The sequence below is a fragment of the Pempheris klunzingeri genome, chromosome 9 (genome assembly GCF_042242105.1).
Source record: "Pempheris klunzingeri isolate RE-2024b chromosome 9, fPemKlu1.hap1, whole genome shotgun sequence".
NCBI lineage: Eukaryota > Metazoa > Chordata > Actinopteri > Acropomatiformes > Pempheridae > Pempheris > Pempheris klunzingeri.
In genome coordinates this window covers 14,394,598-14,417,937 of record NC_092020.1, presented here as the reverse complement: position 1 = coordinate 14,417,937, position 23,340 = coordinate 14,394,598, and the positions used below count along the sequence as shown (strand labels likewise).

The 23,340-nt window shown below is 42.5% G+C and overlaps 2 protein-coding genes across 2 annotated transcripts; both read right to left on the bottom strand.

Annotated features, from left to right (window-relative positions):
- Positions 1 to 1,125: 1,125 nt before the first annotated feature.
- Positions 1,126 to 9,527, bottom strand: ankrd13d (ankyrin repeat domain 13 family, member D). The gene is made up of 16 exons (XM_070836369.1): positions 8,626 to 9,527; positions 8,375 to 8,510; positions 8,149 to 8,273; positions 7,855 to 7,900; positions 7,100 to 7,243; positions 6,684 to 6,873; positions 6,497 to 6,563; positions 6,211 to 6,292; positions 5,668 to 5,729; positions 5,433 to 5,563; positions 5,000 to 5,157; positions 4,800 to 4,913; positions 4,412 to 4,584; positions 4,061 to 4,140; positions 2,425 to 2,658; positions 1,126 to 1,632 (listed from the first exon to the last, which is right to left on the bottom strand). The coding sequence occupies exons 1-16, from the start codon at positions 8,707 to 8,709 to the stop codon at positions 1,569 to 1,571; spliced, it is 1,890 nt and encodes a 629-aa protein (XP_070692470.1). The 5' UTR covers positions 8,710 to 9,527; the 3' UTR covers positions 1,126 to 1,568.
- A 211-nt stretch (positions 9,528 to 9,738) lies between these two features.
- Positions 9,739 to 22,209, bottom strand: kdm2ab (lysine (K)-specific demethylase 2Ab). The gene is made up of 23 exons (XM_070836554.1): positions 22,038 to 22,209; positions 21,543 to 21,583; positions 19,966 to 20,104; positions 19,725 to 19,803; positions 19,532 to 19,578; positions 18,991 to 19,169; positions 18,557 to 18,663; positions 18,317 to 18,410; positions 17,895 to 18,048; positions 17,669 to 17,784; positions 17,033 to 17,159; positions 16,636 to 16,910; positions 16,353 to 16,430; positions 15,588 to 15,842; positions 15,060 to 15,188; positions 14,830 to 14,916; positions 14,384 to 14,608; positions 13,894 to 13,923; positions 12,550 to 13,625; positions 12,039 to 12,202; positions 11,653 to 11,799; positions 11,253 to 11,468; positions 9,739 to 11,120 (listed from the first exon to the last, which is right to left on the bottom strand). Exons 2-23 carry the CDS (start codon positions 21,576 to 21,578, stop codon positions 10,939 to 10,941), a joined length of 3,942 nt encoding a protein of 1,313 aa, XP_070692655.1. The 5' UTR covers positions 21,579 to 21,583; positions 22,038 to 22,209; the 3' UTR covers positions 9,739 to 10,938.
- Between the last annotated feature and the right edge of the window lie 1,131 nt (positions 22,210 to 23,340).

The following is a 23,340-nucleotide window of genomic DNA, read 5'->3' as shown; positions in this document are numbered from 1 at the left end:
CCACTCCTCAACGCAGAATTCTTTCAGCTATGAGATGTTTGAGGGGTTTCTTGCATGTACAACCCGTGTCAAGACACCCCACAGCATCTCATTTACTGGTATGTTTTAGGTCGTTGACATGTTGCAGGGTCAAGTTCCGCTTCAGCTTTAATTTTTTTACAGATGGTCTCACATGTTGAATTCATGGTGGATTCTATGATGGTGAGCTGGCCAGGTCCTGCTGCAGCAAAGCATCCCCAAACCATGACACTTCCACCTCCATGCTTCAGTTGGTATGAGGTTATTTTCCTGGAATGCTGTATTTGGTTTATACCAAACATGTCCTCTGTTCTGGTGTCCAAATAATTCAATTTTAGACTCATCTGTCCAAAGAACATTATTCCAGAAGTCCTGGTCTCGGTCTACGTTCTCTCTGGCAAACTTCAGTCTGGCCTTCATGTTTCTCGTAGAGAGCAGAGGTTTCCAATGAAAGTTAAACTTGCGCAGTCTCTTTCTGAGTGTAGAGGCATGCACGTTCACATCAACAGTAGCAAGAGCCTGCTGTAGGTCCCGTGATGACATTTTAGGGGTTTTGGAGCATCTTGCGGCCTGCTCTCGGGGTGAACTTGCTTCATAGGGTGTCCTAATTTTTTCATATGACTAGCATCCCAATCTAATTGACAAGCGAAATCACACTTTAAGAGCTCTTTGATACAGATGACTTTATGACTTGCTGACAACCAACCAAGGATTGACAAGGATAATCTGTAAATCCTCACTTGAAGGTGAATGGTTGGTGCTTTTGCTTGAAAAAAAAAAAAAGACTTAAGACAATTCGACTACCAAAATAGTTAAGATTCATTTTTTTTCTAATCATTGCAGCTCTAACAACTACATGTGATATCTATGTTTTTTTTGTCTCAGTTTGTATCATGTTTTCTGTTTGTGCTCAATAAGTATAGTTTAAAAATTTAGAAATGAGCCACTTATTGTACATCTTGTGATTATTGTATGTTTGATATGAAAAAATGGTCAAACTGTAAAATACATAATTGAACGTACGCGCGAGTCTGATGTTTGTTCCTTTGTTCAAAGCCACTGAATAAAAAAAATCCAGGATGATCATTATTCTTTATTTTTCACACATGAGTAAGACAACATAAATGTTTCAAATGTTATAATCATATTTTTATATGTTATTCCATTAAGATTGTATTTTCTTATTTTTCATCATTATCATGGATCATTTTATAGGTTTAAAGTTTAAGGATCATTCATCACTCAATAAAGACAGCAAGACTATGAAAAATATTCAATAAAAAAAAGAAAAACAAAGACTCTCCCTTTTGTCTCTTCCTTCACTGTAGTGTGTTACAGAGTATCCGTTTCCACCTCCTCCACCTGTTTCACTCACCCTTTAATATTCTGGTCCTTTACACTCTGTTTTAGCAGCCTTCGTGTGTGAAAGACAAATAAAAACATCTGTAATAACTTAACATCTCAGGATTTAAAAAATAAAAATAGAACTGAATAAATTAAGAAGATTGTTCCCCAATGAAGACCGTTGCTCCATTGCTGTTGTTGTGACATTACTTCTCGGTGAGTGACAGCTGCAGGATCCTCTCCAGCTCCTCCTCTTCCTCCTTCTGCTTCCTACGACAAAAACAAGAAATGAAGCAGTCAGAACAGTGAGTCCAAGGACTTTAAACTTCTTACTTCCAGGAATATGTCGTCCCTTTCCCAGAAAACCTCAGATTCTTCAGCAAAACTGAAGTTTCATTCCAAATAAAGAAGGTTTATTCTATTTTTTAATGTTATTCTTTCACATTTCTAAGATGTTTTGACAATATTTTGGTAGGGAGGGGAAATCATTTTCAAGTTTCCAAAACTACACAAGTGAATCTAATAGCTCTTCTCAAGCAGCCAATAATAATGATAATAATAATAATAATGATGAACCAACGTTGGTTTCCACTACATGACTGTCAAACATCAGGTATCCAAGTTCTACTCACATGACAGAACCTTGTCTGAAAGCTGTCTTTGTTGCACCATCTCTGTATTAATGCAATGGCATAGCTGATTACACTGAGACATTCTTTCCTTGGATTTGGGAGATTTTGACACACCACTACAGAGACCCTATTGTGAGTTTGAGATGGAGGAGCAGACTGCAACAGCCCCCACGTGTGCACAAACATTAAGAAGAAGAAGAATAGAGGGGGAATTTGGAGAACAGATGAACAGACATTTCTGCACCCGTTACTCACCACAGGACACAAACAAACTTCTGAAGTTTGGATGTCTAAAGTGGCTCAACTAAGCCACCTCTGGGCCTCTAAAACAAGCTTTTGTTGATAAGTCGAGCTGATTCCAACAGGACTGTTTTGCCTCAGATAAACTAGTACATGTCATGCTGCTCGTAACCTCCTCCTCCCACCTCACCTGTCTATCTCCTCTTGCTCCCGGCACGACAGCTCCATGGCGATACGCAGCTGCTCGTCGAAGCTCGACGCCACACCAAAGTGTCCCGACAACCGCGGATCGGTCACTGTGCTGTAGGGGAGTGGGGAGTTGGCGGTGGGGTCCAACGGGGAGACAGAGGAGGGCTGGCTGGGGTCGGCCGTGTCTTCTCCCTCTCTGCTGGCCAGTGAGATGGACAGGGACTCCTGGATTGCCCTGCGAAAAGAAAGAAATAAGGATATGCGGCCTTACACTGAAGTATTATTAAACAAAAGAAGGCCATCTCGTCAGGAAGGTTTCACTGCTGGGCTTCATTACACGATGACTGGGGAGTTGATGTTCCCATGAGAGGGTGGAGAGAAAAAGCTAATTACTGCACTCGATTTAGACATGTTTAATTAAATTACTTCACAAGCCAGAGGTTTCCTGAATGAGACGGAACAATAAATAGGCATGAGCCAAACAGTCACAGCTGTAAAAGACCCTTCCATTTCCTAGATTAGTTTAAAAAAAAACCCTGGCTGGGTTCAAGCTCTGCTAAATTTAGGATTTGTGATTCAATTATAAAGTACAATATTTAGAAAATAACTATAAGAACTGATGAGGAAATTAATTAATACATATTATAGCATAATCTGGGTGAATACTCAATTCTGATTGGCTGCAGGGTGTCCATCATCATTTGATAAAGGAGATCCATTAAGTGCTTCCAGTAAAACTGCCGCTGTTCCAAATGTATGAACATAGTATTAGCCTGTTCCTAAAATGAGTGACCATGGCAACAGGGACACAGTCAGATCTTCTGTTTACAGTTTAATGCAACAGTCAGTGTCCTCCTTCAGGTCCTCATCCTATGAGCGCCACAGGACACACAGGCTAATGGAAGTGCACTGAGCCTCTAAACTCACTGAGCCTTTGTGTCACAGAAGCAATTATATCACATCCTATAAGCTGTTCAACTCACTAATTCAGGCTATAGCCAACAGTACACATGGCCTTTAGCTTGTTTGTGAAATAGCTAGCATAACGCTAACTCTCTGGCTAACAGCTAAGCTAAAGGGATCTATGAGCGGTCTAGAAATATCTCCAGTTGCCACTTCATGTCTAAGGTTCATCCTATTTACTGGAGTAGTGAACAATGTTTTCATTGCATAAGAACTTTATGGTATGGTAATGATTGTTCCAGGTATTAGTCAAACCCTTAAGGTGTTAGCAGGGAAATGTTTTATTGGTTGCAAAAAAAAGAATTTGACTGCAAAACCTGAAATTATAAATTGTTGGTCTTCATTTTTCCTTGGCCAGTGACCATAGTGTAAGTGGGATAACGCCCTTTGAGATGTCCATAATCAGGAACTGATGGACTCCGCAGAGCCAACCAGCTCTTGGCCTTCCCATCATCCATTGATTCCCGATAATGGCCAACCTGTTGGGCATATCACTTACTCAACAGATAAACTGCATATCAGAGATTTGAAAAATCTATACAGAATATTTACCTGTTTCTGTGAATCTCTGGTTTGGAGGTTATAGTTAAAGGCGTAAAAAATAACTAATATACTTTTAACTCTACAATTTTAGCAGCGTAAGCCTGCCGATAAACGAAACATGATCAGCTCACCTCTCCAGTTGAGAGTCTTCCTCAAACAGTGGAGACTGGGGCACCGGGCGGCTGTTGGTCAGGGCCTCCCAGATGGTCACCTAAAAAGCACACATAAGTGTTACAACTGGCTTTAGATGAAAAGGAAACATACAGGGACACTTTGCTGCCACAGCTAAAAACTAGCATTGATTTTAACACAAATTTTAAAAATGTTAGTGAGCGGTTGTATTTGATTCTGCCAGCTAATAAACTTAAGAGGTGTTACACTGTACAAGACGACAAGAAAGATGAGAGGAGAAGAATCAGTTTCCATCGTCTGACATGCAGCTCTGAGATTAATCAGAGTTTTGGGATTTCCCTCGCTCTGACCTGGTCACTCTCTGTGCCAGCATCCAGCAGACTCTGCTGGATGGCGAACTGCAGCAGGTTGTCGTCCTCGTCCCTCATTGGCTCGCTGCGGCCTGGACCGAGGGTGGTGTAGTCTGCGGGGGGCTCAAAAACTGAGGGGTCCACTTCACAGTGGAAGGGAGGGGGAGACTGACCTGGGTGAAGATGGGTTACAACAAAATAAAAGGCGTATAATTACAAATAATACTTTTAAGCCTGCGTTTTGGTATGGAAATAACCGTACCTGCCTTATATTTTTAAGAAGTTTGCAGCACAATTTATTCTCAATCCAAAAAACTAAAGGACATAATCATATTGTAACTACAATATTCTGCACTATGATATTGTGCATGTGTGAGTCAACAGTTACCAGCTTCCTCGGAGCCCTCGGGTGTGTGAACCGTCACAGAGCTGACCGGCTCGTCGCAGCCACACAGGTTGCTGAATGTCACTCTGGCATTCAACACGTGAAACAGGGGGATCTCTGGAGGACAGACGGGCAGTTTTATTAAATGACTGCTTATTCCTGTAGCACCAGTGGACAGTGGGTATGAAGCCTCTCGCACCCACCTATCTTGACAGGGAAGCCGGGCGGAAGGCGCAGGGTGATAAAGTCACGCAGCTTGGCAAAGTGGGCGTTGGAGATGGCCATGAGGTCGATGATGGGCGTCACCTGCTCGGCTAGGGACAGAGGGTGACTCTCACTCAACCACAGTGTCGCTTTAAACCTGGAGAGGATGGAGACGAGATGCATAACCCTCACTCTGCTTTACAGCAAGCTATATTTTTCATTTATTTATTGTAGATTATTTTTTGGCATTTTCTGCTTTATTTGATAGGCCAGTGGGAGATGACATGCACCAAAGGTTGGATTCAAACACAGGCTGCCGCAGGAATGACTCAGCCTTCATGATACACACTCTACCACGAGAGTCACAAGGGCACTGCATTAAAGAAGGCTTTAAGTGATAAACATTAATATGTTTCCATGACAACGCCATACTTCTGGACTTTGCTGGTAAGCTCTACGGGACGTCCGATGTCCCGGCCGTTCAGGTTGAACTCTGGGTTGAAGTACTCCTCAGCTGTGATGGCTGTGGGGTTGTGAGGACTGGCACACTGGGACACATTACTCTGACAAAAACAGATAGAGAGAGAGTGACAGAGTTCATTAAAGAAAGAGGCAGGTGAGGTGTGTGTGTGAGTGAGTGAGTGAGTGAGTGTGCTTTTACTCTTACCCCATTGTGAGCTGTATGTTGTTCAGCAATCCCCAGGAAGGATTGCAGAGGAGTCTTGGAGCCTGAGTGGCAATAATGCATCATCATCATCAACATCATCATCATTAATCTGCTTGGCAAATTCATTCTGTTTTTTCTGTATATGAAAAGGTGGAGATACAACTGGAGCACTGGAGCAGTATAATACACTGAAGAAAACTATGTACCAAAGGTCAAACATAACAACACAGTGATCGATTGTGCTTAGTTTATATCTATTTTTTCACAGCATATTTTCCAGTCTTAAATTTACAGAAGTTCAGTCCAGTTTCTGGACGTGTGTGTGTTTGTATAGTTATGAGAACAGATTTGGTTTTAAACGATTGTAGTGAGGACAATTTGCCTGGTCCTCACAACTTCAAAGGGCTGTAAGGGGGTTAAAACTTGGTTTTAAAGTTTAGGTTAGAGTCAAGTTGAGGTCAGGCTTAGGGTATATGAAGAAATGCAATATGTCAATGTGTCCTCACAACTATAGAAAGAATGTGTGTGTGTGTGTGTGTTCACCTTTGCTCCTTGACTTATCCTGGTCTGATAGATGCTCTGTTCTTGACCGAGTCACCAGCTCCACATTGGTAGCACTGTAAACCTGGACATAACGACACACACTTTTTTGTTCAATACTATAAAACTATCTCTTGAAAAATTCAACCTACTACTTGGTAGCAGATAATTGGATCAAATTAGATTACAGAAAATTATACCAAACTAAGTTCAAAATGTTCTGAAATATGGGTTTGAGCCAGCTGTGATGCTTCTGAATGTGACCTTGTTTTGCTCAGCGGTCCCTTACCTTGGCTTCGTACCCACTGACCACCTCACTCTTCTCAGAACGCCAGCCCCAGATTCCTGACTTGTTCCTTATCAAGCAAAGAGACAAAGTAAGGGCTCACGGCACAGAGAATTATGTTAAAGCCTCAAATATAATCTTGATGCAATGACTTAAGTTTGTATGTCTCTATGCAATACATGTTTGTTACCGTTCGAAGGCGATGTTGCGTGTGTTGAGGTGCGTGGAGACAATGGGCGACGTGAGTCTCTGGGCTGTGTTCTCCTGCGACGGCTGCATGGCTGCCAGGAGGGAGGGCGCGTCACGGGGAGACAACACGAGTGGCTCTGTGTACACCACTTGCTTCTCGTGGTCCACCTCCATCACCACGGCCCCGTCGTCTAAGAAGACGAGCACATGGGTTAAAAGAAAAGGCAGAGGGAGGACCAACCTAAACTAAGGTCTAGCCACAAGAAAATGTTGGTATAAGAGACTCGAAGCACGATGTTCCTGCCTCCTCACTAATTGGAAAAAGAGTTTTTGAGTGTTGGTCCAAGTCAAGTTTTCATAACAACATCACCCATCCATCTGTATCAGCAACTGATGCTGTTCTAGGAGCATACACACCTCCACCTTTGAAGATATAGCTGCGTCGTCCTTTCAGCCATGTCATGTGCTCAAAGCCGAGGAGGGTGGTGTCCACACGGAGGCACGAGCCGCTCTTCCACACCCGGTAGACGTCGCTGGGACACACCTTCGACACCAAGGGCACTGTGAGGAAGAGGGGAAGCATTTTAGAAGCAGGGTACAAAGAGAGCGAGGTCACCAAAGAAAGAGAAAAGGAAAAGCAGATTTACATGACGGCGAGGCAAAAAGTTCTCCTGAAAACTTTCTAAATAGAGCTTGTTACATAGTGCTGCAACTAAAGTATTATTTCCGTTAAAGATGAATTGATTTAACATATACTTAAAAAGCACAATTTAGAAAACATGATGACTTAAAATTACTCTTAAGACAAAGTACTCCATTTATAATGATACAAAGATTACGCATCTTCACTATAAACACTGGCTGATGACAAAAATGTTTACATGAGCATTTTCTGCAGAATATAAATAACAAAGTAACCAAAACACAGGAAACCACATTACATTACTGAGCAGCCTTGTCAGATACATTACAGATAGCGCTCCAGGCAGGGTACTGATGGTTTGCAGTGGGTCACGTTTTGAAACGAGCGTCCCCCGCCTTGAGGACTGGTGTAAACAGTCATGTCTTTTAAAGTCTGCTGAGCGATGGCTGCTGCCGGAGGGGGGGACTGTCCAACCAGTGTGGTGCTGAAACTGACCTCTGTGAAAACACCTCAGGGGGGACACACTCACCCCAACTGGTGAACTCCCACTTCATCTCCACATAGAAGTCTCGTGCCTGGAAGAGACAGCGGAAACTTTATTTCAAAACTTAGATTAAAAAACAAAACATCCATCTTCTTATGTTTGTGGATCACTTGAGCTTGTGAAGAAGATGCATTGACACAGCAGCCTTGAACTAAAAGAAAAAACTTTTCAGCAAATATTTACCTAAGCTCTGAGGCAGGGTTGAGGTAACAGGTAAAGTTTAAGACCTGAAGGCTTAAATCTTTTTAATCGAAGGGGCCGACTGTGAAGCGGTTTTACCTGTCTTAGTTTGCTGAGCAGCTCTGGGATGCCCGCCAGTCTTTCAGTGGCACGCTTGAAGTCTCTGTACTGAAGCACCAGCTGAACCAGCTCAGGGTCCCCGGTGCTCACCGCCTCCTGCAAGACTGAAACACACATCCACATTTAATGACAGTGGGTGCTCCTTGTGTTCACTCAGCAGCCTCGGGGGCGTTCAGCTGGGAGCAGTTCACAGCAGAGCACTCACTGGTCCAGCCCTGCACGTTGCAGTGTGTGGGATCCACAGAGTGCCTGAGCAGCACCCGGGTCGACTCCAGGTGGCCCAGACACACAGCCAGCTCCAGCGGGGTGCGCCCCCTCGGATCCAGGCGCTCCACATCTTGCTGCAGAGCCAAACACACAAGCAGCATCAGCGCAATGCAGTGCGACCTGACAAACGCATCTGTATATAAAAATTAAAAAAAACACGTGTGCTGCAAAATAAACCTCCTCGCTCACCTCTTTCTTCTGCAGCTCTCGATCAAGCTCCAGGTACTGATTGTTCCAAACCAGGAAATGCAGAGGAAACGCTTCTTGAGCCATGGTTGTCGTCCGCTTGACAGTTAAACAGCAGTGAAGCTATGTTTGCAATATGACTTCTGCAGCCAACAGATTGCAGTGACACCACATCAGACTGTAGCTCAGCGCTGATCGGTACAGCTGGTTAGCTAGCTAGCTTAGTTGACAGCAGAAAATAGGTAAATACTGACAGCAAAGACACGTTTCACTTGAAAAACCTGCTTCTTAAGCAAATCTGTCAAAGTAGCTAACGGCAGGCAGACAAACTGTTATACTGTGCGTGCCTATTTAAATTAGTGGGCTGAGTTAGCTCGGCTAACTCAGCCCACTAATTTGATGTAGTTAACGTTAACTAACAGCTAGCTGAGCTAACGTTAGCTAACTGGCTAATAACAACATTATTTCCAGCTCCTCTTGGCACCTGTTTTCCATGACTCACAGTGCAGGACAACTACTGTATCCGGCCACAAATACACCTCCAGAGTCCGTTCATCTTTCCCCCCACAGTGGATATGTTCTTAAGGAGAAATATACGGGTGAAATCGCCGGCTGAAGTTAGCTAGCTACCCCGCTGCTGCTGCTGCTGCTGTTGCTGCTGCTGCAACCATCCCCGTTTGTATCGCAGGGGTGTTGCTGTCTGTCAAAATAAAGCGAGGCCTTTTCCCCCTCGAGTTTCACATCCAGGTCACTGGAGTTGGGGTCTTCATCCGACCCGGTGTGGATGACAGCTGCAGCCGATAACAGGCGGTGATGCCTGGATAACGATCATCAAACCAAACCACATCTGCCAAAGTCTGATAGCTGCCCAGCAGCTTTGCTAAGATGAGGAGTCTAAACAGCTGCAGCAGCGTACTTATTTATTTATTTTCCTTTATTCAGGCGTCGCTTTATTTCCAGGTTAAGGAGAGAGGCTGGGTGGAGCCAGGGAGCAGCTGATACTTCATATGATCCCTCAGGACAAATAAAATACAGTATTAACAGGAAAAACAAGCAGGACTAGCAGTGCAGCTGTTGGGCATTTCCTCCACTTTCACTAAGAAGAAGACAGTTGAATCATTGTTTATCATTTTTTATTTTTCTTGAAAAATAACACAAATAACATAAAGTGAAAAAGGCTTCTGAAAATAATTACAATGCTACAGGATTCCCGTTTTTATAATCGAAAAGAGGAAAACACATTTACACAAAAGTATATATTTATATACTTATATTCATTTGAAGGGATATGGCCAGGAGAAGCAGTCTGGGAGGAGACCTTTGATACAGAACCACTACACTTTAAGGGAACAAAGAAATGAGCAACCCCACCCAAACAAAATCATACATCTCTACATTGATTTGGACAAGGTCATGAAATTCAGTGACAAGTAGAAACTCACATTTTCTTTATCCATGAAAAGCAAAAAGTGTATCAAAGAGGGGTGGGGAGCAGTTTCATCTAGAATATTAACACTTTTGCTCTAAATGTCGTCTCTGTACAAAAACAAAGCAAGTTTGGAAATAATAGCACCTGAAGTCTAACGGCTGTTTAAAGATGCACCATTTATCTGACACCTAATCCTTGGCTTACCCCATATACTTAATGCACCCTGCCCTTTTTTTTGGGGGTGGGGGGTGAGGTCTTGTTCCAATATCGATTGCCTTCTCACACTGTCTTTTTTTACCCTCATATACAACCACATTCACTCAATGTCCATGTATGCTTATCAAGCATACTGCAGGACCACTGTTGCGCCCAAAAAAAAAAAAAATCTCAACGCATAGATGATGTGCATAAAGCGAAAGTCGTCAAACAACTTAATGTTCACTCTCTTGAATCTGACAAAAAAATAACCATCTATATGGAGCACCCGAATGTAGGTGAAATGAAATGTGTTAAAATTAGTCACATGATAAATAAGATTCTCAGCCAACCAGAACAATGCAGTTACACCCCAAGCATCAAACTCTGTCCATCTCTTCCCAAAAGAACCAACAGAAAAAATAAAGCTCCTGAGTCTCTTTTTTAGGTACAGGGAAGAAAATATATATATGATGTTAAAAAGAAACACTGTTCCAGCTGTGACAAATGCGTTTACCAACACCAATAAGTGAGTAAGCACTCCCAGTTTAGACCCCACCCCTCCTTTAATGTGACACAGGTGCATGTGAACTTCCCTGTCTGTGTCCTTTGTGTAACTCAGATTCACATCAGTATCCACTCTCTTGCCTTTCACACATTGAATCACCTCTGCAGTCAGGGGAGGAAGGTGCTTAGGATATCCGCTGGATCAGTTTTTCATCTGATAGGCAGTAGAGCGTGTTGACGGACAGCTCGGAGATGAAGGCCTCACAGGCCTTGCGGGAGACGCCTTTACAGCCTCGCAGATCGAGCAGCGAGATGCAAGAGAGGCGGCGGAGATACTTTAGACAAGTGTCTGTCAGTTTACTGCAGCCTGGGGAAGAGACAGGTTCACAGACACATTAGTACTAGTGAAGTAAAACAAACCCAGTGTGTGTGTGTGTGTTCTTTGTACAAAAAATGTGTTCTGTGTTTCGCATATTGGCAGGGCACATCAATCTCTCACCTCCCAGGTTGAGTTCTGTGAGCGTGTTTCGGGTGGACGAGCCCACTGCAGTCAGCAGGTTGATGGAGTGGTCGGTGAGGCTGTTGCAGTGGGAGAGGTCCAGTTTTGTTAAATGGGGCATGTGTCGGATCACCAGGCGCAGAGTGGAGTCACTGATGTCCAGGCCTGCTAGTCGCAAACAGTGCATGGTCCGCAACTGACTGCGGTTGTCACAGCCTGGAACAGAGGCAATTTGGGAAGAGGAGGGGAAAAAAAATTTTGTTTTTGTTTGCAAAATGGAAGGAAAATGATGAATAAATGAAAGTCGTATAAAATAAGATGCGCTAAGAGTTAATTACTGGACAAATTGACTGATTTTGTGCCCATCAATCTGTAGCCTCTGAGGCTCCTCTTTGCTCACCTGGAGGGGTGACTAGATCCCTGATCTGAGAGTCTTTGACCCCGTCTGCATACCGCAGGTCGAGAGAACGCAAGAGAGGGCAGCCAGAGGAGCAGAGAGCTGAAATGGATGACCACGAACAACCTGCCAGCATCAGATCCTTCAGCCCTGTAAAAGATTTATGTTTAATTTGTGTTAGAGGGCAACTAATTCAGAATTCATTTGAAAACCCTGGGATTCATCAATAAATAAATGACCATAAATGAAACAAATGGATTTTTACCCTATTTATTGATGTGATTTCTTTGTTTCATATCACATTTATTTACATATCCAACATTGGGAATATTTTAATTAAATAAGAATAAGAAGTATGAAAGAGTGTGTGTATGTGTGTGTTTACCTACCAGGCAGGCGGCTAACAAGCCAGTTGAGCTGTTTTTTAGAGATGTTGGTCCAAGAGAGATCGAGCGTGACGGGCTGTCTCTTTATGATGCCTGTTAGGGCCTGAGGAGTGACGGTGCGTTTGATGCTCAGGTCAATTCGTGCCCAAAGCCGCTTGTCTAAACACCTACAGACAAGCACAGAGCTCATGAGGAACACATCCATTCATTATTGACATAGTCATCCATTTTTATCAAACTCTTTTAAATCTCTTCTTGGTTTTTAGCGTGAAACTAAAAGTAAAATAACTACAATTCAAAGATGTCTCATCACCTTATTTTTTTAAACACTACAGTATGTAGTGGAAGCCTATTTAGTGCTCTCAACCTGAATATGAGATGAGCAGTGTTATATATTCAATGTTAATTAACTGGCACATTAACACAGTCTATCTGTTGATGGGATTGAAGGTTTTATGAGAGATTTGTGTCCCCCCCTCCCGAAAAAACATATATATTAGTTGAGTTGTCTTACCATTTGTACCAGTTCTTGCATACAGCCATGCAGACGCAGAGATCTGCTCGACTTAAGTAGCGGAAGACGGACACCCACACCTCCCTCTCGCAGCCCGGCCCGCTCCCGCCGTTCTCCCTGTCGGCCTCGCCCCCTCCTTCCTGCAGGGCGGACAGAGGGGTGCGGAGATGAGGAAGCTCAGAGGATGTAGAACTGGAGGCGCCATTGCTGAGTTTAGCGGGCCTGCTCAGCTTGGTTCTTTTAGAGGCCTCCAGCCTCTCTGGGTGGGAGCTGCGAGTGTCTGTGTGACCACTGCGAGTGTGTGGTGGTGTGTGCCTATTGGAGTGTTGATCGGGACAGGGGCCGTGGTTTCTAATGGGGGGTCTGACGAGGGCTCTGGTCTGGTTGTGTACTGTTGGAGTGGCAGTCTGAGGGGCGATAGCCTCCAATTTGGGGACAATAGCTGATGCGTCTCGTTTGGCCCTGGTTGGCCTTTGAAGTGTCACTTTAAGATATGAGCCATCTTTACCCCCCGTTTGACTGTCCTGTTCCATCTCCTCCTCCTCATCCTCCTCCGCACCGTTTTGGTTGGCCACCTCACTGCCTTCCTCATCTCTTTCTTTGGCTAACCGTCCTCCTCGCTTTGACTGTGGCTGGTTCTCTTTATCCAACCCCCTCCCATTGTTCTGCCCCCTCTCATCTTCCTCCTCTTCGTCGCTGCTGCTGCTGTTGCTGCTGCTGCTGCTGCTCTCGCTCTCCTCCAACTCTCCGTGGCTCGCACCACTTCTGATTCCTCTTCCTGCTCCTCCTCCACGCAGCCTCACCCCTCTTCCCCTCCCTCTGCGGGGCTCTCCCTTGGGCTCGAGTACCAGACCGAGGGAAGACTGCTGCTGTTGCTGCTGTTGCTGCTGCTGCTGCTGCTGCTGCTGCTGCTGCTGGAAGGACCCAGTTCCTCCTGTAGAGGTCTGGTAAGGGGAGCCACTTGTCCAGGTGGAGCCCCGGCCTCTGCCCTGAGATAGTCTGCTGGTTGGAGAGCGTAGCCGGGACAGCACCCTGGAGTTCAGCAGCCTGGGCGAACGATCTAAAGACGCCTGCTTCTGTTGGGAGGGAAAGAACAAAACGAATGGCCAGTGGCAATAAGAAAACATATGTTTCAAATGATAAACTCAAATACAGCTCCCGAAAAAGCTTTTCAAAAATCATCAAAAAAAGTGCCACATCTCAATTACCCTGATGTGTAATAAAGCAGTACTGTTTTTTTGCAATGAACATCATGGATGAATACATCCATTTGGGAAACCAAATTCACTGTAGTATTATTCAAATATAATACAGAAACATCACAGAGATAAGTGCATTGCTTACCGTTAAGATTTTGCTGCGCTCCAGTTTTATCTGCAACAAACAGAAACAGGGTTGAGGAATGAGATAAATGTCAAATAGAGAAAAAAAAAACAAAACACACCCACACCCAAAAGTCTAAGGAGGTGCCACACATCGTCTATGGCACCTGCCAAACCAATTTCAGATCAGTTTTTAGGATATGTAGAATTGTCCACATGTTAAATTAATACATCTTCTCCATTGTGCAGATTGTCACTGTGCATTTTTTTTTTTTAAAGCATCTTAACTCAGTGAGGATCATGAATACAAACAGGTTAGGGGTGCAAAAGTTGAAAACATAGCAGGATCGATCACTTAAGAATTAAATGAATTAATCTGAAAAACTCTTCGGGGAAAAAGTGAGAGATTTGGTTAATTTAGGCATAAAGAAACTGCACATTCCCTGCCCCCACCCAAAAACAAAAACACAATTCACACAAGTGAAAAAAGAAATCATGGCCAAACACTTTACCCTCTTCTTAAGTCTGAGCTCCAGTGCATTTGCTCTTTTGCGGTTCTGTTGATGCTGCAGTAGCAGTTTCTGGGAAGGTGGTGGTGCTGTGGGTCGGGATGGGGGTCTGCTACGTCTTGCTCGTCTCACCCCGTCACCCACACCAATGCCTTCCCTATACGCAAGTTTGGACGGTGGCAAGGAGGTGGAGCCCTCTGACTCTTCACTTTCCTCATCGCTGGAAGACTGGTGTGGGACAACGGGAAGAGATGACAGGTGGGGTTGAAGAAGAGAGGGTGTAATTGTTCATTTTGAATAATAACAACCACCACATGACGGGTCAAAGTTATTGAAAAATGAAACTTTAAAGAGAAAGGAAGAAAGGACAAGCTGCTCTGGAGATTTAATGAACTGAGAACAGACAGAAACAGAGGGTAAATGGGAGTGAGAAGTTATGCATTTGATACCTCGGATGCTGTGTCTTTGCCTTGGTAACATTTGGGACATTCCCAGCAGCTGGGCAAGTCTTTATTGATCTTCCCCTCACCAGGCTCCTGAAATGAAAACAGTTAAAAGTTTATAACACCACCTACCAGATCTGACCTGCAAATGCAGCTTTGTTGGCAGCAAAACAAACCATGCAATAATTGGGTAATGTACTCGGCTTATGGCCTTCACCATGTCTGAAGCAGTTTACCTTAATGCATTGACGATGGGCAATCTGCGAGCAGACAGAGCACTCCATGAGCGAGTGAGTGCTCGGATTTGATTCATCCGATTCCCCTTCTCCACATATGGCGCATCGCGCTGTGTTGGGCAAGGCAGGCTGGAGCAATATATGAACGTTATTAATCAATGTTACTACGGGTAAAATATCATCAATTTTGGATCTGATCTGATACAGATTGTGATTTACAATTCTGAAAGCTAATATAAAATATATACAAGAAGTCACAAGTAAATACTGCACATTTTTAAGGCATAGTTTAGAAATTCTGTGCTAACCTAAACAATTTGTTGCATTGGTTATCTTGAATATTCTTTGATAATCAGCATTTAAGCACGAAGAGTTGTGGAGTTGAAAAGAATGACACTTGACAACAGTAACTAAACACAATTTTGAGTATCAGTCCAACACCTTCTCCTTGTATATGCGGTGCACACATATAAAATGGGGCAGCAATTACTTGGTTCCACAAATACAAAGACAGGTATGACAACTCACTGCTAGACACTGTCTCATGATACAGCTCTTCTTCATGCGCCCTGGCCCGCCGAACTTCCTCATGTCGTGACAGTACTGGCACGTGCCGCACTCCTTCCTGCAGCAGGCGGCACAGCGCTTGCACCTCACTCGTCTACGCCTCAGGGCAGAGATGGAGGAGCGTTTGGTGGGCCTTTGAGGCTTGTGGAGGCTGGGGCCCAAGCGAGGACGGTAGAGGACAGGGGGAGGAGGAGGTGGGGGCTGGTACCATGATGGCTGTATGGGGGAACATGAGCAGGAAAACACAGAAATGGCATATTAAAAGTAAATACATAAAGGGCTGGGGCCTTGTTTGATGAGCCGTTATCCACGGCTTAATTATTTATAGTAATAATGCATTTTTTAAAAGGCTCCTTTCGAAGCACTCAAGGACACCTTACAAGACACAGTAAAAACAAACAGCAATGTAACAAAACATCCTAAAATGATCTCAATAGTAAGTTAACACAATTACAAGATATAAAATGTGGACGGAGCCATTACAGTTACGATCAGAACAAATATACCAGCTGGTAACTGGATTTAAAGGGGAGGGGAGAGTCAATCATAACAATATTATGTGAAAAATAAACAGTATATTTGCAGTAAAAAGAGGAGGATAAAACTAATTGAGGCACAATCGCTCTCGCTCACAAACAGATATCATCATCATCTCTTCACAGAAGTATGTACGCTCTGTATTCCAAGTATACTGAAAGTCTATTAAACATTTGTTCTCTAACTCACTCGTTTGGGCCACTTTACAATGGGCTCTCCAGTGTAGGACAGCTTGGGGTCATCATTGGCATGTGCCTTCAGGACAGCCTGGACAAGTGGAGAAGAAAAAAGGAATTCTGAGACAAAATATGTATTTATTTGTTATAAACATATTTATGCAAACACATCTGTGGATCTGCCATGGCATAGCACCATAAAAGCAGTAGTAGCCATCTGTATAATATCTGTTTAAATGTAGTTGGTGTGAGTGCACTGTGAGATGAACTGCACAAAGAACTTAAACAACACACACCCTCATGTCTTCAAGCAGGGCAGCAGCATTCCTGATGCCTGCAGGGACACACTTTTTGTGGGGTGGCAGCTCCTCCAGCTTCCCTAGAAGGTTAGACAGTCCCTCCAGCTCAAAGGAAGTCAGCATGGCCTGAGGTGTCGTAACTTGAGCTGCCTCCTCTTCTTTGACCTCTTCTTTCTTGGACTCCATCTCCTCATTTCCATTGTTAATGTCAACCCCATTAGAGGTGCCATTCTTGGTAGGATCATAATTTTCAAGGTCAGCCTGGGTGAGCCCTGAAAACAGATAGAACATGGTGGTCGATGTTCATGTCAGTGATGGATTCATTTGTGTGTCTGTGTGAGAAAAAGAAAAAAAATTAGGTCAGCAATGTTTTCTTGAGTTCATTCATCCTCACCTATGCCCAGGGAGTATTTTTGGAACTCGGGAGTGAGGTGGGAGATATCGGTCAGACAGTAGTGGTATCTCTCCAAGACGTACCAGCACATCTCATAGTAGAATGGGTAGCGAAACTTTAGTGGCACCTAGATGAGGAGGACAGAAACAGATTAGGAAATAAACTGCTTGATAATTTTTGCATCTTCATGACCCTGTTTAGTCCAATGCCACTGTGACACAATATAGTGCATACTATCGTTGCTTTGAGAAAGACACATCATGCTCATTTTCAGGCCCCTTCTTGTATTTGGGGGTCCTACTAGAGCATGTTTGCATGCTGACATGCAAGAGTTGCATCAAATTGTCAAATTGTTTATGTTGTTAATAGTCAAATTGTTGTTACCCCAACTTCAGGTATTAGTATTAGGAGACAAAAAAACAACAACTTTATATCAGTGCATCTCTAACTGTTGTTATATTGTTGAGAAATTATTGTCTCACCATTTCTTTTAATTGTGAGTAATTCCACAGAACAAGACTCTGAATCATGCCTTGCATAATCACAAAATCTGACACAATCATGCATTTGTGTGAAGAGGCCAGTTAGACAATAACAACAGCAAAAGGTTTACAGTGACTGTTTGGTGCTGCTCACCCGTGTGCGATCCTCAATACTGTAGATGTTGAGCTGCATGGGGATGTTAAAGCTGTGGAGGAAATTCCCCCCAAACACCAACGTGTCCTCTGGGGTGTACACGGCATGGATCCACCCTACAACATACAAGACATGAGATGTTGGAGACACGTGGTGGTAGAGACAGTGTGTGTAACTGTGTATACAACATGTCTGTATGCGTCACTAATGTATAACAGTAACAGACCTGATGGGATTATGAAGGTGTTTCCCTGCTTGAGCTCTATCCTCTGACAGTCATGACACTTGTCCCCCAAGAAGATGTCTCCCTGCTTTCCTGATAAAACCCAGTTCTCATACATCTCCAGGTTCTGTGGTGTGGGTGGAATCAGCCAGAACACCTGCAGGGGGTCACAGGTTAAAGGTCATGTATGTGGTCTGAGCTCAACCACATACAACACATACAAAACAAGAACTCAGTTATGCTAATGTGCATTGACAAAAAGTTAAATGCATAGATGGAGTGATGGTCCACAAACATTTACTCTTATTCTAACACCGTGACTGAAAATAACAGCTGTCCCTCATTATGACACTGCGTCATTGCAGGCAGCCAAACCTTAAAATGTATCGTTCTTATGTGTGTATGTTGCTGAGACCCAGACTGACCTTTCCTCCACGCAGGATGTGGTACCATACGGAAGTGCCTCCAAAGTCAATGTGAAAATCTGTGAAGCAGCCCTGCACGCTCATGAGACAGTACCTGAGAGGAGGAAGGATGGAAAACACAATGTGGATTTCAGATTTAAAAAAAAACAAAAAACAAGACAAAAGGTTGAAATAGAAAGATTGTACCTTAACTACAGCACAGCAAATGTTTTAAGTTTCTGAGGCCCATGGTGTACTCACTTCTGTACTTTGGGATAATGCATGTCTATGATGGCATTAGTGGAATCTCTCTGCCTCTCCTTGAGATGGCGTGGCCACATGTTATCCACCCAGTCAATAAGATCCACCTGGATAAGAGGAAGAGAAGAGGAAATGGTGTAAAACATACATTCAAACTGATGTACCAAACTCTGTTGCTAATGACTGACACCACCGTCTGTATATAAATTTATTATTTTATGACTCTGGGACCTAGTCAAAGCTCTGTAGCCACCAAAGCAGCAGACAAATTATTTGCTAGCTTGTCTTTCTTCACTGTATTAAATGTGATTTTCTTGATGTTGAGCTTTTTGTGGCTCATGGGTATGAGTCAGTAAGAGTTCTAAAACTGCATTATCAATGTGCACCTTTGGTTTGTTAAAAACTCTGAGGTGTAAAATAGCGTGTGCACTCACAGAAGCCGGTCGTTTGACCAGATTCTCCAGTCTGGTGTGGCTGAACTCCAGGCTGATGACATTGTAGAGTTTCTCCCTTTCTGATGGCGGCGTCTCATAGTAGCGTCGCCACTGAGCCATTGACATCTCGATTCCCTTCTGGGTGTTCACGTCCATCACATCTACAATGCGTCGACTGCCTATAAGAGAATTAAAAGAGGTTCAATAACTGAGACAAAAATAATTAAACCCAAAGCCATTGTCTTAAAATATACTGAATACTCATTGTGTCTAATAAGTATTATTTCTGATTAACACGCCCAGCAAATATAGCCAGACTCCCTGGTGGATAAACTATGTCATCTTGTAACTGTTCCTAAATTACCTCAGACCTAATTTAACATTTCCCTCCTGCAATTTCCTGATACTTATCAGCCAGCATATTCACTTAAAACAATATTTATGCAATACGGTAATATCGTTCCATGTATTGACCTGGATGTTTTATCAGTTTTAACAGTAAAGCAATAAACTCTTGAGAGGGCAGAAAACATGAACTTACCAACAAACAACTTGACATCACTCACACTGAAATCAGAGTCTGGCATTCTGCAAGAGAGAAAAGCGATTCCTTGTTGTTTCTTTTACATTTTTTTCCCCTCCAGACACACACTCAAACAGGTTTATTCACATTTGGTTTGAAATTATTAGCAACTAAACAACAAAAAAAAAATAAAGAGCAATCTCTGACTTACTGTATGCCAAGGCCATCAGCTGTCTCAAAGATAATGGGGTCCCTGAGCCCTTCTCTCTGGATGTATTCAAATGTGAAATCTAAAAAGGAAACAGACACGGTGACAGTCACCAAAAAACAAAAGCAGCGCACACATCAAACAGCTAGCCTTAATTACTTTTATAAGGCATTATGTACAGGTATGTTTTTCTAAGAATTATAATACTATATTGTGTTTCAGTGTACTTGTTGGAACCTCTCACCTTTACCCTCCATGTGTTTGATCAAGTCAGAGTTAAACCTGACGCACTGCAACTTTTCATCCAAGTCGAACATTCGTTTCCCTTCGATTTCATCATCTGAGATTCCATCGTCTTGGTAGCGGCGCCGTGTACCAGTACGCTGAGGACAAAAGAGGGTGTCTGTTAACCTCCACATCAGACATGGTCAATATGATGGTTAGTGAGCAACAGCAAAAGGACAGGAGGAGCAGGCTGAAATTACTGGCAGTGAAAAACATGGGACGTTTTACTGCCCTGGAGATATTTCAGGGCTATGACACAGCTGGGTTATAGTAGCCTACCAGGCAGACTGATGTCCAGATCACATATGTAAAAAGTTACATAATAAAAAAAGACTTGAGAGATAAACTTGATGTTTCACTACACTCTCCCTGTCGAGAAAAATCATCACAAACAAAAACAAGCTCATTGGACACAAAAATCCATGAACCCTTCATTAATAATGTCCCTTAATGTATTTTTAAAATGTCACTGGAGTCTAATTACTTAGACATGAGGCAACACCGAAGGGAGCTGTCCTTTATATCTCAGTGGTGAAAAGGATCTAAAAATGCCTTTAGTTGACAAAATTAATTCTTTCAATCAAGACAAAGATTAAATGACAATAAAAAGAATCCAAGCTTATCAATCAGCCAGCTAGCTACCAAATTAGTTCATGTGGGCACCAAACAATACAGCATTACAATAGCAGGGGTTAATCTTCCACACATTGCCCCCCCTTTTTACTCCCCTCCTGCCATTCATCCTATGCAGAACTGCTTGGCTAGACAGATGGATCAAGCACAACACCCCGCTCTCAGATCTCCCCACCCCCATCCCTTTACTACAAATGTGGTATTGTCTAAACTCTGATGCACCTCACTTTCATAACTGAATGCTGGACAGCAGCTATTAATTTACAACTAAAAATATTTCATAATATCTAAGAAACCCACACTGTTGTTTCCACATAAACTAATACAAACAACAAAGGGAATCAACGAATTACAATTACATACTGGCCGATTTTCACTAAGTTTTGGTGTGTTCACCAAGCCTAGACATGCTCTCCAAACCTATCAACAATAGCTGAAAAAGACATTAACTACATAAATTTCAATTAATTTATTCTCTGATCTCATCCCTCCCAACCACCAGTGCCAACAATATTTATAATAGTACACACTGGAAAGTTTTTAAGCTTTAAGTTAATTATTTGGATTGTGAGGAGGTGAAGCAAGATCATGGCAGAGATGCAGTGAGGTTAAACAGTGAACTTGACCTTTTGTTGAACCCAAACTCTCTTGGACAGGTTCATTACCGTTATTGTGGTGGTACACAAAAACAGAGGGGACCACTGCCATGACACAATGTGCCAGGAGATAGTGGGCCACTGCAGTCACATACTATGATTTTTATTCACATAAGGACTTTAATATATTACATTATTAGGACTAACAACACACACACAACTTGGATAAAATAAAAACACACAACAATAGCGTTGTTAACATAAAACAGGTGCTACGGAGAGCTAATAGTTTAGTTTAGATGCTTACCAGGCGTTTGCTGTACCGTGTATGATGATCCTCCATAATCTCTAGAAGAGACACAAAGTTTCGGGAGTAGCGTTAAGTTAAACCGATTAAAAGGCCCATCGGTGTTGAAATGTTTCAATAATGTTATACATTCAGTCGGACAAAAACACACATCTGACTAGAGTCTAGCTAGATAGCCCTGCTAACGTTAGCGAACAGTGTCGCTTTAGCCTGCAAGCTATGGTTAGCAACACACACAAAATTACAAACATTTACGCTGAACTTCCGTCGCCATATGAAGACTGGTGCCGACTGCAGCAGCGACCGTTAACCAAGAATACCATGAACCAATGTGTCATTTAACAACCGTTATTTACCTGTCGTTAAAGGCTAGCGTAAACTAGCGTTAGCTTAGTTCACAATCCCTTTCATAAGTCGACTGCTAGCGTTGACGCTAGCTAGCTAGCTAGCTGACATTAGCCTCTGTACGGCAGTTGTATGCTTCTTTATCATTACCTCTGCGTTTTAACTCCTTTTAGTCGTTGTGGTCAGAGTAATGTTTCCCGACTAGAGCGTCTGAGGCCTCTCTGTAAAGTTTCTCCCCATGTTATGTGATAACAGCTGTGTATATTGTTATGTTTATTATTGTGCGATAAAGTTAGAACGATTCGACGCTTCGAGCCGCCATTTTCAGCTGGTCAAAAAACACACACACACACATACACACACACACCTAAAAAAAAAAAAAAAAAAGCTCACGACCCACCCCCGTATTTACTCCTGAGCCCCGACAAATTACCATAGAGCCGCCCTCATTGGACACAACATGTGCTATTTAAACTATATTTAAATATGTTAATGTTCAGATGGGCTCGGTTTGTCTTTCCCTGTCAGACGGACGGAGGGCGGCTGTCTTCACTTCACTCAAGTAGGAAACAAACACCACCACTAGGCCCTGCATTCAAAATATACACAAGTACTGTAATATTTGCTACAACATGTACTTCATCTGTTAAAAACAGTCATTACGCATACCTAACTAACTTTGTGTATAGCAGAATACCATACTGCTATTTATTATTCCTACATTGTTATTCCCACATTATCACTGTCACCTCTGTTTTCTATACATGGACATAAATAATAGTAACAAAAGTAAAAATCCACTCAATTTATATATATTATATATCATATTAACATTTCATTATAGATATCTATAATAATGAAAATATATAAGCTACATTCCCATATTATTACCTGATAGCTGTTTTACATACATCATCAGGTGATGGATGTAATGTCTTTTTGTCCTGCATAACTTTTCTACTATTGCTTATTTTTTTCTATTATTGCTAATCTTGCCCCTGCCTTTGTTGCTGCTGTAACATGTAAATTTCTCCCGATGGGGGATCAATGAAGTCCATCTTATCTTATATTATATTATCTTATCTTAATAATGCAAATCGGCTCAATTTATATGTATATATCATATCAATAATGTGCTTTAGACATTGGTTAATACAATATTCATGTATACATTATGTTCACATTGCACATAATTTAAATTACAGCATAAATGCATGATAAAGATAGATATTTTTCTATATTATTATTATTATTATATATTCTATGGTAAGATGTACCATTTCACCCAGAATATGCACCTGCAGCTTTTGCATGTAGATTTAATTTGTGCACTCTGGTCTGTTGATACAATGTGAATAACTTTACTAGCCTCACTTGATTATTTGTATACATCCATTATTGCTTCATTATTTCTTATTGCATTAATTGCTTAATTGTTTCCTACTGGGGATTA